The following is a 17,142-nucleotide window of genomic DNA, read 5'->3' as shown; positions in this document are numbered from 1 at the left end:
TTACCTTTGTTGCTGGGTCACCGTTGACATTGCCAGACTCTTCTTCTTCCACTGTTGGACGGTTCCTAAAAAACAAAAAAGTTTTTATAATGTAGGTTGTAGTTATATGATTAGCAGTGTGCTAATATTACCATTGTAACCATTAGCTGCTTTATAAATATGGTTCCTGTCCTGTGTGTGAAAGCTACAGGCTACAGTCATTACACTAATAGAGAAAATGGAGCCATTTCCTGAGTAGAAAAACTAACATCCGGCTTTGTCTGACTAACTCCAACTCCAACACTGATTAAACACAAGATTAAAGAAACTGACTAGACAAAACTAAGGGAGAAATAGACAGAGATGCAGTTGAGTAGCACAGAGACACAGAGAGCAAAATATGTTTGATAACTTATTGCAACTCTGGTGGTTTGCAAAGATTCATGCACAGAGGTAGTTGGATTTTTGTATCTGGTTGTGTGTGTCTGTTGGGTATTCCACCTTAGCTTGAGTGATGCGTAGCGAAGCGTAGCACCCTCAAACTCCTTCAGACTGGGGTCAGGGTTCACCGTGGCAGCTTGCAGGTCCTGTTGCACACAGGTGACATCATCAGAGTGTGCAAAATTACACCAAAATAAAACCTGCATCTTTGGCCAAAAGGCAACCACCTTAAAGCCTCTTTCACACATGTAACCCGTAGTACTGTCTGCTAAAATGATCTGGGTTTGGCAGTTTTGTCATTCGCACACAGGTCTCCTATATGAAGTAATAGTATATGTAAAGTATATAAGTATATAGTATATGAAAAGTCTGATCCCACAGGACATGACACCTCCAGATAGATAAGAGCCTTGTCGTTTATTGTTATAGTTGAGTGGTAAAGCAGTTGAAAGTGATCCAGATGTATTTTGATAAACTTTTTAATGCAAGAGGATATTCAATTCATATTATTTCATGTCCACTTATTGTCTAGGTTTAATTTTCAGGCATTTTACATAGCTTGTGAATGCAGTTCTGTGCTTTTGTTCCAACTAGAGCTGTGGCAGATGTCCATAAATCTTACCACCACACTGCCTGAACACCTTAAATAAAAATCAGATTGGCTCCTGTTCTAAAAGCAATATGTAAAACTGCCGGAACATTCACAGGTTACAGGCCATGTGGGAGAGGGACTAAAAAGACACAAGATGCTGGAATAAACCAAATGTAAATCTTCGACCCCATACAATATACGCCAGCATGCATCCAACTGTGGGCGGAATGGCCTTGCTGGATGGAGAAATGGCGTTGGTGTGTTATGTGTAATGGGGCATGCTGCATCAAGGAAAGAAAGTTAACATATAGCATGTACACACACACACACACACACACACACACACACACACACACACACACACACACACACACACACACACACACACACACACACACACACACACACACACACACACACACACACACACACACACACACACACACACACACACACACACACACACACACACACACACACACACATGTTTGTGCACCCACATTCAGATCTGTGCCAGCAGGAAGAAAATGACATTTTAGCCACATAAGTAAAGAAAGAAACAACCTTTTGAGTGTGTTGCTGCAGCCACATAACAGAGAATCTTTACATATCAGGCGTGACAAAATGCCGTGGTTGGTGCAGTAACATATATGTTGAAGCATCAGCCACACATGCTTTTGCGCAGGCGGTAAATTTCTAGCACATATTGCATAATGGCACACACTCAAACAGTGTGTGAGGATAGACCAAGAAAAAGGCCCATTGACGTTGAGTGCATTATACTTGCCTTCCACACTTCACTATCAATCTTTCCGCCAACAACACTCCACCCCTGTTTCTACATACAGCGTTAAAACACAAACACACACGTACACACAAAGTGGTAGGGCAAAGATTGGGGTCAAAGGTAGAAGGGGAGCAAGGGAAGAAGGACAGAAGAAGGCTGTTAGCTAACTAGTTCACCCCACGCCGCGTGCCTGTTGCAATAAGGAGCGACCCAGCAAAACATTTCTTAAATGAAAAGCTGTCAATCAAAATGTTTTCTCAAATGTTTCTTGCTCCTATTGAACAGTCACCTCGCTACTGAGAATCTATTGATTCTTGATTAGTAGAATATAAACAATACAGACATAGAGGACAGTCATTTGGAAAGTGACACTGTTTTCTGGATGATGGATCTGAAATGAATCGTTCAGCCTTAATTTTGACAACAAATTCCAATCCAGTTACGTGCCAGGTCAGTGAAAAGATGAGAAAAATATTAAATTACAACTATAACCAAGATTTTAAAAAAGCCACTAAAAAAGAAGTACCAGTAAAAGATAAAATATCAAAATATATCAAGTCAATAATTAAAAAAATACAATACAATAGTAACATATAGTAAACATGTAATGGCACTTAGTTTGACGTTATAAACGTATAGCACTTCAGCCTCAGTGTTTGGTATGTTGCACACAATTTATAATTGTAAAATTAATATAATTAATATAATAATAATATAATTAATTATAATACAAACAACTATCTTTGTCCATGAATGAACACAAACTATTGTGAGGTCATAAGTCTTTTATTGTCTCCTGTGTGCACTGGAGTACCGAGCCAAACCAAATGAAAACATATCACTGTCCAAATACTTACTGACTGCACTGTATGTGATACAAGTAGATATACATATATATATACAGTAATATACACACATACATATGCTGTAGGTATCATTTTTCTCTATCTGTGACACACACACACACACAGAAAGATATTAAGCACAACTTTTGGCTACTGAGCCAAAAGAGAACCAAAAGTGTGGTTGCTAACAGAACAGAAAGGAACAGAACGAGAGGAAGTTAGTTAAGTATCCTACCTTGTCCTCATCTTCAAGATGCTGAGAGAGACACTCTGGATCAGGCATCCCCTGTAGAGATGTGGAACGAGGCTAAGGAGAAAAAGTGACATCCACCGTGTTAGTCTGTTGGATGTTTTGGCTCTTGTGTCACTGGCTAATAGTTGAGTAGTGCAGGTCGGTCACTTCAGATAGATGTGCCAGAATCTCATTCTGGCACATCTATCTGTCAACATCAGTCCATTCTCACTCGATCAATATTTTATCTACACCATGCTCCTCTCTATTAATCTTCTTTCCTCTCTCCGTATCCTTCCATCATTCTGCATGATTGACTGATTGATTGACTTAGTGTTCTTGTATTCCTGTATTCTGCTGCTAGACTGCAGTATTGATGGTCCTTTCTTTTTACCCAGGCTGTCTTTTGTTGCATATTTTTGCCAATCTGCCACTAATCTCAATCAGGACTACAGAAAAACAGATCAGACAGATAAATTGCCCTGTCTAAAATCACCATATGGAGACTTAAACTGAATTCTTACAACATTCTTAATACAGACGGTACAAAGAAGCAGAACATTTTCTTTTGTTGGTTACTCACAAAGTAGCAACTGTTGACAAATCCACATGTGGTGAGGGTGGTTTCGTGAGTGGGGAGAGGCTCCACTGAGCTGTCAGAGGTTGTGCTGCCCGAACGAGTCGACCCCCTAAAGAAGACCTCCGCCTGGCACGACCACGACCACACACACACACACACACACACACACACACACACACACACACACACACACACACACACACACACACACACACACACACACACACACACACACACACACACACACAGACACACAATGGATTTAGGAAGGTTTCAGTTACTGTAGGAATGTTGCATTAGACCACATTAGTTTGATCAAGGTGTACTTAATAAGATGGCAACTGAGTGTACAATATCCACACAGCCACTCTAATAAGTGTAAAATATCCATGTCTTATAACAGTCACTTTCATATTCATTTTCTGCTGTGTACAATTTTATTGATTTATGCTCATCAGATGCTTCAAATAAAGATTTTCATTTTTACAAGCATGGAAAATTCCAATTGTAATAATGCTGATCATAATGACTAACAGTTCTAAAAACACAATCTAGACTAATAATGAGGATTTCATTTTAAAATGTATTGCATCGCAGTCATATGACAATCTTAGTTTTTCATATTTGCCTATCGTACAGCATATGTAAATTTGACTTCATTATTATTGTGTTAATTTAAATCTGTGACTTCATTATTTTCCCATTGTTCCTCCTCATCCCTATACATTGTGGATGGATTGTCCTCAGACTGTACTCCAACAACAATTTGAGCCCGAGCACTGCCATAACGACTTTTTGCCATCACTTAAAACCATCTTGGGCGATCACAGTTACACAGAACGATTGCAGATTTAATTGACAATTATAGCAAAAACAAAAGGCAAAATGTATGTCAGACCTAAAATGTGCATGTGTGTCAGTGTGTTATTCTTTATCTCACCTCTTGGTCAGGAGTGGGTGAGGGGCTGAGTGAGCCCAAGGAGTGTTCACGTTGTGTGGAGACTGTGTGGTCGCCCAGAGCCTGGGACTCTGTCTGTCCAGGGGGTGCTGGGCGAGTGGCAGGCCTCTCCCACTGGGTGGTGCCTGTAGGAATGTGCCAGTAGTAGATCCCGGCCATGTCCGTGATCTTCTTCCATCCCGGAGGCAGGTCAGGGTCTGTCTGGAATGACTGCTCACTCCAGATATCTGGTGAAAACAAATATTTGAATGGTTTATTGTTAAACAGGGAACAGTGTAAATTGATTAAATGACAGACCTCTTATATACTTTACTTACAAATGCATGAATAAACACACCTTGATGACTGCACACAGACATACAATATAGTTTTTTTCTTCCATATTATCAAATTGGCCTCTGTTAAATGGAAGTTAATCCTCCAAGACTCCTATAATGAATGATATCACCAGCTGACTGGGATTACCAGCATCTGCTGCAGCTGTCATGTGACAAGCCATGTCTTTCATCAGACAACAACTGAGTAAAATCTGTTAAGCGCTGTTGTTGTGCAACATAAATTACCTACATTTTTAAATGAAACATATCACACAGGCAAACAACTCCCAAATATACACAAAAACACACAGGCACAATCATTCCTCTCACATTTAGAAAAGTTCAACAGACGCAGATGCAGCCTCAATGAGATAGCCCGAAGCAGAATTTGAATATATTTGGATTTATTCAACACAACAAAAATGAGGATTTATTATTATTTGCTGGCCCACGTAACTGTATTAGCTTCTTTTCTGAACCCAATATCAAAATGTTCTCTCATTTTTACCAGTGTATGATCAATTATGGGTTCTTTTATTGTTTAAATTAGCTCATTAGCTTCCAATACTTCAGCCTCACCTCTGAATTTGGCGGCACAAGGTGGTGCCTTCCTTTGTTACTATGGCGATGTACGAGTGAAGACATGCGGCTGCAGTCTTCTCTCCTTGGACTGACACAAATCAATAGAGATTTCACTAATGAGTTGTATGGTGCAGGTTATGTTATATGTATACTGCTCATGTATGATAAGTAAATATAGCGCCGTGGAGACCTGGCATTGTATGGTTGATGTTGTAGAAGTATCAGTGTAGAATCTCCGTTCAGTTGTCTGTCGACTCTTGAGCTAACCGGCTAACTGCTAGCTCTCCCCACTAGCTACACCATTCACGTTACAAAGGACAAGGACAATTAATCTTAAAATACCTGCACAAACTATAAGCTGTGGCCTAAAAGCACTTATTGTAATTCAAAAACCAGAAAAACACAAACAGATGATTAATTTAAACGTACTGGCTCAGTATGTATGGTTTCACATAGAGCTGGGCAATATATCAATATTATATCGATATTGTGATATGAGACTAGATATCGTCTTAGATTTTGGATATTGGAATATGGCATAAGTGTTGTCTTTTCCTGGTTTTAAAGGCTGCATTACAGTATGGTGATGTCATTTTATGAACTTACCAGTACTGTTGTAACTGTTCTATTATTGCCTTTACCCACTAAGTCATTATATCCACATTACTGATGATTATTATATTATTATTTATTATATTATTATTATAAATATTTTGTTAAAGCACCAATAGTCAACACAACAATATTGTTGTGGTATCGATAGAGGTATTATTGTCAAAAATATCTTGATATTTGATTTTGTCCAGCCCTAGTTTCACATAAAATTTAAAAACTTCCCTTCCCTAGCAGAACATAACAGCTGTTACCATAATATAGTTGACAGTGATTGAATGTCAGAGAAATAAAGCATTTACCTTGAAAACACAAGGATTACTTATATCATATTATTTCTTCTCTTACTCTTGTACTGTCATGTCATCTGCAGGTTGCAGTTTCCTGGCAGTCAAGCTGGCAGAAGCACACACACAAAGAACCATGGATGTCATTTTTGTGTGTGAGAAGTTGATGTAGTGGCATAGGTAGTAAAGATGATACAAAACTGCATTAGGTGGTGTAGCAACTCATAAAGGTGATATAAGCTCTGAGGGACTGATCACTTGGTGCTGCGTGTGTGTGTGTGTGTGTGTGTGTGTCTGTGTGTGTGTGTGTGTGTCTGTGTGTGTGTTTCGTGCAGTTGTGTGATTGCACAAAGAGTTCTCGAACTGCTGACCATGCTGATGAAACACAGCCCACGGGCCTGTCGCCACGACAGCAGGCCATATGTCATCATGCCGACTGAGTCGGTCCAGATTGAGTTGGAATTCAAACACGCACAGATACACACACACAGTTATTAAGGCTTTGGTTTATTTAATGGAAAATAAATTACTCAAAAAGCTTGGCAAAATGCACACACACATTCTTGGCAAAAGCAGACATCCCTTGGGGCTTAAGACTGTGCATTAGAGCAAGAAGCTGTGAAGCAGTGCCTTCTGGGAGTTGATGTCTTTTATGAGCAAAAATGGGTCAGAGCAAATCATACTACAGAGTCTCTGTCTGCTTTGAGTGAGAGAGAAGATGGGGATTCAGGGAATGGGTGTCAGTACGAGATGAACAGTCTATCAGATGTGTATCAAAGCAGAGAGAGAGAGAGAGAGAGAGAGAGAGCGAGAGAGAGAGATTGGTGGTATATCATGGCTTAAAGTTAGCAGTGTCACCATCTGCAAGCACAATGGCAAGTGTGGAATTAGAAGGAAAAGCATGCTAACACTGAGGATAGGAACTGGCGCGCACCTATGCAGCTCATGGAAATGTGCCACAGCAGAGCTACGTAGCAGTTAGCCTATAATAGCCTCAGTTAGCATGCAGCTCCATGCCAGAGCAGAGAAGAGCAGAGGGGGAGGGGAGAACAGTGAGCTTCTGGAGCAAAACATACACATGTTCTCTCTGTCAAACAACACGCACACACCACCACGACCAGACTGATGAACGCATTCACCCACAAATACAGCATGCACAGACCACAGACTCCTGTGGCAGATAATTAGAGAATGATACCATTACAGAGACTTCATCCCTGTGTTGCAAGAGACATGCACATATACGCACACATGCACATGCGCGCGCGCACACACACACACACACAAACACACACACACTCTAACCCCCACACTGTTGTTTCCAGCCGACTTCTAACCGATGCACCTACCCTCGTAATTGACAATCACAATGGCCAGCATGTAGTCTTTCCCCAGCATCATAGCTAGCTATCTGCCTCTCATACAGCAAAGCCCAGTGCTGTAACCAAACGAAGAACCCCAGACAGCGATAGAAAGAGAGTGAGAGAGAAAGAGAGAGAGAGAGAGAGAGAGAGAGAGGGACACTGCAAGAGAGGGGAGGCAGAAAGGCAGGGAGAACATGATGTAGAAAGGGAGGCAGAGAAGAGAAGGAGAAAAGAGAGAGATTGAGTGCTAAATATGAAGGTTGTGTATCCCCTGCAGCTGAGCTCTGTTTGCTGTTGTTGTCTTTCCTTCCTCTAACTGGAGCATCAACAACATCAACATCAACAAATAAGCCTGCCCTCTCTTTCCTGCCCTAAGACAAACATATACACAGGCATGTGTTATCAAATGTCTGTTTATCACTTTCCCCCATTTTTCCACCTTGCATTTAGCCTCTCTTGGTTGTCCTGGCAACCCCCAAATCATCTTTCATTCAGTATCACATCCAGTGGAGGTGCAAGGAGGAGGCACAGAGTGGAAGGAAGACAGAGAGGGGCTGATGAACGGAGAAAAAAAACAGCTATGAGGAGGACCCTGATATACTTAAGGTGGGAAGATTGTTGAGTAAGTGGGTGACAGACAGAGAGAAAGAGAGAGAAGTAACACTGAATATCACATGTTGCTGTACTGCACTCAAAGGGCTTGCCATACACTTATAAACATTCAACTCATGTTTCCTTGCAAATGGTACAATGCGTGTTGTGTGAGAACGTAAAAGACCTCTTTAAATGACCTTCCTCAACTCTGTGTGTGTGTGTGTGTGTGTGTGTGTGTGTGTGTGTGTGTGTGTGTGTGTGTGTGTGTGTGTGTGTGTGTGTGTGTGTGTGTGTGTGTGTTTTTGGCTTCTCTGTGTGAAAGCAGTGTCGTATTGGCCCTCTAAATCCACAACACCCACAGAGGAATCTGACACACACCTGGGAAAACAATACGGCTTTGTCAATATGAGAGAGCAAGAGACGCGCAGACAGGAGGGCACAGCAGTAGGGGTGTTATGTGTTATCGATATTGATAAATTCAACATAAATGATGCCAGAATCACGATTAGGGCAATACGTCTAAACTAGTCTCATTCACGTCTCTATCTCATGAGAGAATTATGATTTTGGAATTACATTTTAGACAAAGACGAACAAGAGGAAATAAGGAAAAAAGAACACATGGAAAGTAAATTCTGGACAAGCTGCTCAGAATCATATTTGATGAGAAATGTAATGCAGAGGATGCTCAGAGCTTTAGATTCAAAAGGGACAGTGAGTCATCAGAGAGCTAGAAGAGAAGCATTCTGGGAGAAAAAAGCAGCGAGGAGGATCAACAGCACAGAGCACTGCAACTCTCACAGATTGAGAGGATGGTTTACAGCTTGACTACAGCTCAGAGGTCGGGGGCTGCTGCTCCAGAGGAGATGGATGGGTTTAATGCTGCGTTCCATTTAGTTCGGAAGTTGGAAGTCAGAACTGGAAATGACGTCATACCAGAGTTGACCGCAGGGGGTTTCTAGCCATGTTATTCATTGTTAGCTAAATAAAGTTGATAACAACCCACCTTGTGGTATTTTGAGCATGCAAACACCATAGCAACAGGTCCACAGAGAGAAATGTACAATACTGTGGACAATACTGTGTGTACGGCTGATTTAATAAGACACAAATAAGACGGATATGCTAAAAACAGTGTATTCATACAGCTTTCACTACCGTTAATGCTCGTAGCAGCCATGCTGGATTGTGATGTCGGGGTTGGTGAGGTTCCCCCAACTTTCCGAGAAGAGAAATCAGACTTCAGGGGGCGTTCCAGTTGGTATTTCTGAATAGGAACTTGTAAATTCCAACTTCCCAGTTCAACTGGAACGCACCACCAACCAAGAAATACAATGACTTAAACAGACCTTCTGCAGAGGTAGGCAGGAGATGATGACTCAGAGGAATTAACTTAACTTTAGTTACAAAATGCACAAAAGTTCTGTGTTACTTTATGTACTATAACATCAAACAGTAGAAAGAAACATATATAAGTATATTCATTCTCAATGCAAGGTAATGGCTAATTTATAAATTAATTATAGATTAATTAAAATTATTTAATTAAGTTAAAGCATATTTGGGTTCTCAGAAAAGATGAACAGATGCCTAAAGGACAGATGATCAAAAGCAGCTATTTTGACAATCAATTAACAGTTTTTAAGCAAAATTGCCAAATGTTCTCTAATTCCACCTTCTCATTTGTGAAGATTTGCTGCTTTTCTTTATTTGATGTGATATTAAACAGAATATATTATGGTTTTGGACTGTCAAGCAATTAGTAGACATCACTTTGGGCATGTGTTTTCTTACATTTTACAGATCAAATGACTTCACATTAAATGATAATGAAAATAATCATTGGTTGCAGCCCTATTTTACATCTATACAAATATTAAGTCATGACTATCCTGCAAGCCCTTCTCACACACACATATGCACAGGAAACAGCATGAAACAGGACGCAGCTGATCTAGCCTGCTAATCCCCCCTGAGGTTACAAGGGCACTTCCCTTTACTGGAGGCTGGAGTAATTGTTAGTCTGTTCCAGCAATGTCTGAGTTCGGAATACACACATACTTGGTCACCATAAATGGAAACATGTCATCAGCAGAAAGGACGGTGAAACCACTACATAGCACACAGGAGGGAAAAAACACACCAAACACACACCAGAGTAGCTGACACACACACACACACACACACACACACACACACACACACACACACACACACACACACACACACACACACACACACACACACACACACACATATTTTACTTTTTGCAGGATGTTTTGTTTGTGTGTGTTAATGTGTGTACCTGTCTCTTCTGGAGAGTTGCTCTCCTGGGACAGCGTGGTCCAACTCAATTCTTCGTCACTGGGGTTCAGATTCTGGATGCGGTTCAAAGCACAGTCTGTCTTCGCCCCAGTCCTTCTGTCCTTCTTCGTCTCTGGAGAGGAGGAGGACGAGGAGGAGGAGCAGGAGGCCACTGAGAGCAGGGGTGTGTCCTCTGGGCTGGCCTGCTTAGGTGGGGAAGGAGGAGGAGGCACCGGGGAGTCCTTGCCTGATTTGAGGAGCTTGAAGTTGGAGTGGAGGTCAGAGATGAGATCCTGGCCTGAAGAAACTTTATGGTTCGTCAAAGGAGACTCACTTTTTATCATCAGTAAAGGCTTATTCTCCTCGTCTTCCTGCTCCTCTACTACCACCTCATCTCCATCTTCCTCAATCTGTATCTTTGACATCATTTCCTTCTCAGACAGAATGCTGATGTCATCACTCTCCTCTGCCTCGATGTTCAAGTCAAAGCCTAAAACTGTTGTGTTGCCGTTCACATTGAGCTCCACAGTCGTGTTTATGTTACAGTCTATGTCTGATTCAGTTATCTGCTCTGGCTGTGCGTCAGTGTTAGTGTCCGAGTGCAGTTCAACGTCTACCTCAATGACATCATCCTCTCGGTCATTATTGGTGAGAGTGTGACTGTCATCCTCTTCAGCTGTGTTGACATTAAGGTCATCTGCTGTATTTTCGGACTCCAGGTCCGTCAAGTCAGGGCTGGTTGTGTTTTTGTTGTGATCTTGACCGGCTTTACGAAGCTGGTTCATTCCGTTCTTGGCTAGTTTGGGATTGTTGGGTGTTGAAGAATGTGATGGGGATAATGGTGATGATGAGGATGATGGCGCCGCTTCTCCGAGGCCCATGGCGGCCTGGATACTGGTAAGTGCATACTTTTTGCGACACTTGGGCGGCGTGGCGGAACCCTGCTTGATTACATCGCTGCTCAGCAGCTGGTTGTGTGAGGAGCGAAGGCTGAGTGAGGTGGGAGGCGTGGCAGCGGGGCCATTACGATTGGTCACATCTACTGACATCATCGTGGCACAAGACAGATCACCTGAAAGAGGAAGAGATGGGGAAACAGGAAGTGAATACGTTTAAATCCAAACGGGCGTTAACATAAACACAATATACTGGATTAGCTTTCAGAAAGGGTGTCTCATTGCTTACTTACTACTGCTATTTGCATTTTAACAGTTATTCTTACATAGTAATGCAAAAGACAGGTGCTGTGTTTTAGGATATGTTTCCAATAAACAAATAACATGCTTGCAGAAAAACAGTGTAAAAGAGAACAGACCATATTCACTTTAAAATATTAATACAATATTATGTGACGTTTAGGCTCGCATTGCCAGATCTCCACAGCGCTGTGTCAGCGCTAGAGTACGGTCTGGTCTACACCGCTTATCTATTCTGGGATAGGGGAAAAAGAGCTCTGGCTTGTTTGTATTTCTTTAAACCAATCACAACTGTAGAATAACTGCTATGGCGTCAAATGGACTATTAACAGATTTTTATAAATAGAATTATTATAAACTGTATAAGAGTGTGCAAATATTCATTATTGGCTAAGTGCATGAGGACAAATTACAGAACAGATATGCAAGTTTACAATCATTAAAAGGTGCAAAAAGCCTAAGGAAAGAAATATATCCAAGCATGGAAAATATACAAGGTTTGCTACTAATATTTAAACTTCATTGGAAAAAATGCTACAATAGTAGATAAACAATGATAAAACCTGGGGCTAAGTTTGGTATGCACGATTATAGAAAAGTAATTAATCATAACCAGAGCTTTAATCAGAAAGAGGTCAACTCAAGTCTACTGAATGAATTCAAAACTCCTTACAAGGTCTGGTGATATTCTGTCGATTTCTTATTGTCAACAAATCCCAAGAAAAAGACTTAAAACAACTAACAACTACTAACAAGTATTGCCTGTATAGCCAAAGCCTGATGCAGCATATAGTAGTGTTTTCCTCCTGGTTCTGTAAATACTTACGGCACACCAAATCTACAGCTGAAAATAGCCAACAAATACACTATTTACTACTGTACTGGTTTAGTAATGACTGCTAAAAACTACAGTGCCCAGCTGTTTTAGGAGAACCACAGACAGGGTAGGGAACGTATTGAGAGAAAGACTGAAGCATGGTTGGTTTTGGCCTTTTTTATGTGATTTGTTGATGATGAAAAAATACAGACTACTGCCAGACTTAGCTTTTATATTCCTGAGAGATAGTGAACCACTCAGCGTGAAGAGGTGTAAGTATGGAGCACGTGTGTGTGTGTGTGTGTGTGTGTGCGCGTGCGTGTGTGTGTTTTTGCGCGTGCGTGCGTGTGTGTGCGCGCGCGCGCGGTACCTGACAGGAGGTCAGTCATAGACCGGGGCTGGTCACGGTTTAGGGTTCAGTTGGCTCAGCTGCAGATCTGAACACCACAGAGGGGATAAAAAGCAAAAGAATGATCAAAAGAAGAATGCAAAGAATTCATCCATGTAGAACCCAACTACAGCGGGTTTCTATGGAGACAACATAACACTGTGAGGTAGGAGAGGGATTCCAAACACCATAGAAATCATAAAAATTATAAAAGGCATTCAACAATCATATACAGAGAAGTAATGAATTCAAGGGGACTGTTTGGTGAAGAATTGTTCCTTGGGTTATACACTTCAGCTGTACCACGGGATTAGCCACTGAATGAGGACAGTGTTTTTTTTCTGTCAATAAAATCTAAGGTAAATTGAGTATTTTGTATACATTTAAAGATGCAGTAGGTAAGACTTATAAAACCAACTTTCTGTCATATTTGCTGACCCTGACCCTATGTTCCACTAGAACTACATGAAGCAGGTACCACCTACAGCCTGTAGTGCGATTAGTGAATACAGATGTGGTGAGAATGTTTTTTTATGTCAGGGATATATAGTGTTTGGAACTACTGTGTGGGGGGGGGGGAATGTTAGGATAACCGAGAAGGCCAGGATCGATAGAGTGACTAAAAGGGCTGGAAAAATGGTAGGAGAGTTAAATACAGCGGATCAAGTATATGATGACCGTCTGGCAAAAATGACACAGAAAATAACGAGGGAACCGGGTCACCCTCTTCATGATAATCTGACTGGTACAGTTATGGAACGTAGTGGTAGGCTAAGGTAGCCTGAATGCCAGCCGAACTTAGCCCCGCCCACAAAATTCGAGGTCAGGAAGTTCGGTCTGGAGTCGCTCCGTTGAGAAGCAATTATTGCCCGAACAGGATCTGTTCGGACCAATCAGATTGTCGGACAGATGATCAACAGTAACCGAATCAACCACGTCACCAAAGAACGCTTGGGTTGGATTTGTTGAGATGTGTAGATTCCACCATCGCGTCTGTTACAGAAGATATCGACAGCGCATTCATTTTAAAATCCTCAGCGGAGGAGCCTCAACAACTGCCCGAAAGCATGGTAGCGTTATATGGTGGAGCGAGATAGAGAGAGACTGAAGAGAGAGAGAGCGTTATATGGTGGAGAGAGATAGAGAGAGACTGAAGAGAGAGAGAGAGCGTTATATGGTGGAGAGAGATAGAGACTGAAGAGAGAGAGAGAGAGTTATATGGTGGAGAGAGATAGAGAGAGACTGAAGAGAGAGAGCGTTATATGGTGGAGAGAGATAGAGAGAGACTGAAGAGAGAGAGCGTTATATGGTGGAGAGAGATAGAGAGAGACTGAAGAGAGAGAGCGTTATATGGTGGAGAGACATAGAGAGAGACCGAAGAGAGGGACCGCCGGCGCTAGAACAAAGCCGTGAATCAGAGAAATAAAACGTGTTTTCGCCGATTCATCTCTAGAAATGCGACTGTAGCGAGCATGTCACTATCACTAACGTTATGCACATTTATATTTACAAGAAACAAATGATATATCCAGCTTCAAAAAAGTCTAAAAGTCGGAAGTTAGAACAAATGCATTGTGCAAAGAGTGGTTGCTATGGAGACGATATACAGTGTTGAGTTCTGTCAAAGCCAGTCTACGGATATATTAGAAGTTCTTTGGTTCTGTTGACGGTTGAGTTGAGTTCTGTTGCTCTGATTGGTTGGAGGTCTATCCAATGAATGCAGAGGGATTTTTTTTCCTGGTTCGGTTGGAACACGCCCCATAATCACAGCCCAATGGAGCGGTTTCAGACTCACATTCTGACTAGAATCTGAGTATGACCACGTCAGGCTAAGGCTAAGGCCTCCCGTGACACGAACTAAGCGGTATGCTCTCTCTTTTATACCTCAGGCTATCAGACAGCACAACAAACACTTTAAACGTACATTTTTATAAATTTTGTATTGTATTTATGTATTGTATTACATTGTATTTATTGTATTGTATAGGCGGGTGTGAGCACTGTAATTTCCATTTTTATGGATGAAATAAACTTGACTTTGATTTGCAAAAATCCACAGCTCCCTGTTCAGATGCACCAATCAGAGCCAGGGGGGGGTGTCTAACTGCATGTCAATCACTGCTCATGCACACGCATTCATTCTCCCTTGTGGGGGGAGGGGCTTAGGAGACCGTTTTGGGCTTGAGCAGAAAGGGGGGAGGGACTGAGAAGTTGTCGATGTTCAAATTTTTTGGATAAATCCTGGATCTTCCCAATCCTACCTACAGCACCTTTAAAAGGTGAAGCTAAGGTGGTACCTAACAGGTGGGGGTGGGAGGGGGGTCACAGCACACAGATAGGTGTTCCTACTGGATTATTTTATGTTTTTAGAAAGTTTTAAGTTCATCCAAACAACAATAATGGCCGTTTTACAGTAGCCGCAGCCAAGCTGGCGCGCGCCATCGTGACATCGTGATAGCACGCGAGCAGAGGTCGCGCACCACTCTTCTTCTTTTTTTTTCAGCAGCACGCGACAAAACGGAAACAGGAAGCATTAACAAGCTCTTGGGGCAAAATTACAAATCCCACTATGGCCACGCCAAGACCCGCCCTACGAAGCAGCTCGATTGGTTGGGGTTAGGCATTTCACCTCGAGTGGTTAAGGTTAGGTTAGGGTTAGGGGATTGGTCAGGGGATAGGACCTGTACATGTAAGCATGGACGCCTGGCCAATAGTAGTGTGTGAATGCTATTGAAGGGCGGGTCTTGGCGTGCCCATAGTGGGGGAAAAAATATCGCCTCCTGGGCAACCAGATGCCAGGACTCTCAGAGTGACTGCAAGTCTCTCTTGTAAACTTACTGGGTTAAGAGGAGTTCTTTTATGTTAAATGAAAGGTGTGATCCGACAAAGTAGGTCATCAAATCAAATCGAAGCATTGACGTCAATGCTGCTGCCAGTTCTGGCCGTAGTTTATCTTTTTCTTCTTCTTCTAGTCTGTAGAAAGAGCAAAGTCGGTAGCCTTTCCTCATTAGCGCTGTTCAGGAGAAGATTGCCACTAGTAGAGACCACCAGCGCGGGTATAAATAGTTACAGCGATTCCATGACGTCACATTTGCGCACGCCAGCTGGGATGCGGCTACTGTATAACGCCCTTAAGGCTCCAATTCAGCTTAAGTGGTAGACCTTATATATGCTCTGCTTTAGTTGCTTCAGAGTAAGAGGATTTATAATGGCTTGTTATCAATTTTTTTTTTTTTTTGCTCTAAAATGATTTAAATACCAAACCGTTACCATGCCTGAATACCATTCCATATCTATTGACAACACCAATAGCAATGCTTGTAAATAATGAAAGCAACTATATTTTCAGTTATGACACGGAGAACAACAATTCCTAAAAGCTTGGAGGGTTTACAAGAGTGTATTTTTATGTTAAAATCATAACGACTTCAAAGAAGCCCTTTTACCAGAGAACTAAGGGCTGTAGGAAACTCCAGGATGTAACGCGTCCATACTGGTAGTCAGCAGTTCTCTCTTCATCCAATCACGAGGGCGTCAGTGAAGCAGTGGTGTCCTGAGGGAGAGACAAACATAAAACAGGATTAATGAGAGAGAAAGAGGGAGGGGTGAACAGAGAGAGAAAGAGGACTGCAGGACACCAGAGGGACAAATAATAAAGACACATCAATTATTCATAACCTTAATCAAACATTAATACACAAGGATATGTGTGTGTGCGTGCGTGTGTGTGTGTGTGCGCGTGTGTGTGTGTGTGTGTGTGTGTGTGTGTGTGTGTGTGTGTGTGTGTGTGTGTGTGTGTGTGTGTGTGTGTGTGTGTGTGTGTGTGTGTGTGTGTGTGTGTGTGTGAGAGAGAGAGAAAATAAGGCTCATTTCATATAGAGCTCATATTTCTTTCTTTAGTGCAGTCTTGCCAACCCTTTGCTGACTGGAACCATCATAAACTAAATGCCACAGGAGACTTGTAAACTCCCCGTACACTGCTTTCCGACAACACACAACACACACACACACACACACACACACACACACACACACACACACACACAATGCAGTCGTGGCTTGTGGACAGTTCTCACCAACACACATGCTATGAGTAGTGGAGAGAAAGACAATAAGCATAGTTAGAATGGACCATAAAATTCCACTTATTCCTGGCTGAGGGGCTGGAAAAACACCTGGAATGATTTTGGGGAATAAAACTGTAACAGCTGAAAGAAATGTTATCCCATGGATTTTTTTAGCTCAACTAACAGCTGACACGAGCACG

General features: G+C 41.9%; 1 protein-coding gene across 10 annotated transcripts in view; it reads right to left on the bottom strand.

The window, feature by feature from the left end:
- LOC120563987 (amyloid-beta A4 precursor protein-binding family B member 2-like) overlaps positions 1-17,142 on the bottom strand; it is a 58,767-nt gene that overhangs the window by 20,484 nt on the left and 21,141 nt on the right. For 8 of the 10 annotated variants that reach the window (XM_039808684.1, XM_039808774.1, XM_039809102.1 and 5 more), the window contains exons 2-10: positions 16,322-16,428; positions 12,858-12,924; positions 10,476-11,546; positions 4,397-4,641; positions 3,460-3,582; positions 2,880-2,951; positions 1,800-1,850; positions 481-566; positions 5-65 (exon numbers count right to left, since the gene is read on the bottom strand). In XM_039808684.1, coding sequence (XP_039664618.1) covers positions 5-65; positions 481-566; positions 1,800-1,850; positions 2,880-2,951; positions 3,460-3,582; positions 4,397-4,641; positions 10,476-11,546; positions 12,858-12,876 — 1,728 coding nt within the window. In that variant the 5' untranslated portion in view covers positions 12,877-12,924; positions 16,322-16,428. The remainder of the gene's footprint in view (positions 1-4; positions 66-480; positions 567-1,799; positions 1,851-2,879; positions 2,952-3,459; positions 3,583-4,396; positions 4,642-10,475; positions 11,547-12,857; positions 12,925-16,321; positions 16,429-17,142) is intronic. The other 2 variants (XM_039809322.1, XM_039809242.1) reach the window with 2 other exon arrangements.

This window comes from Perca fluviatilis, chromosome 1 (assembly GCF_010015445.1).
Source record: "Perca fluviatilis chromosome 1, GENO_Pfluv_1.0, whole genome shotgun sequence".
Lineage (NCBI taxonomy): Eukaryota > Metazoa > Chordata > Actinopteri > Perciformes > Percidae > Perca > Perca fluviatilis.
This window is presented reverse-complemented; position numbering and strand designations above follow the sequence as displayed.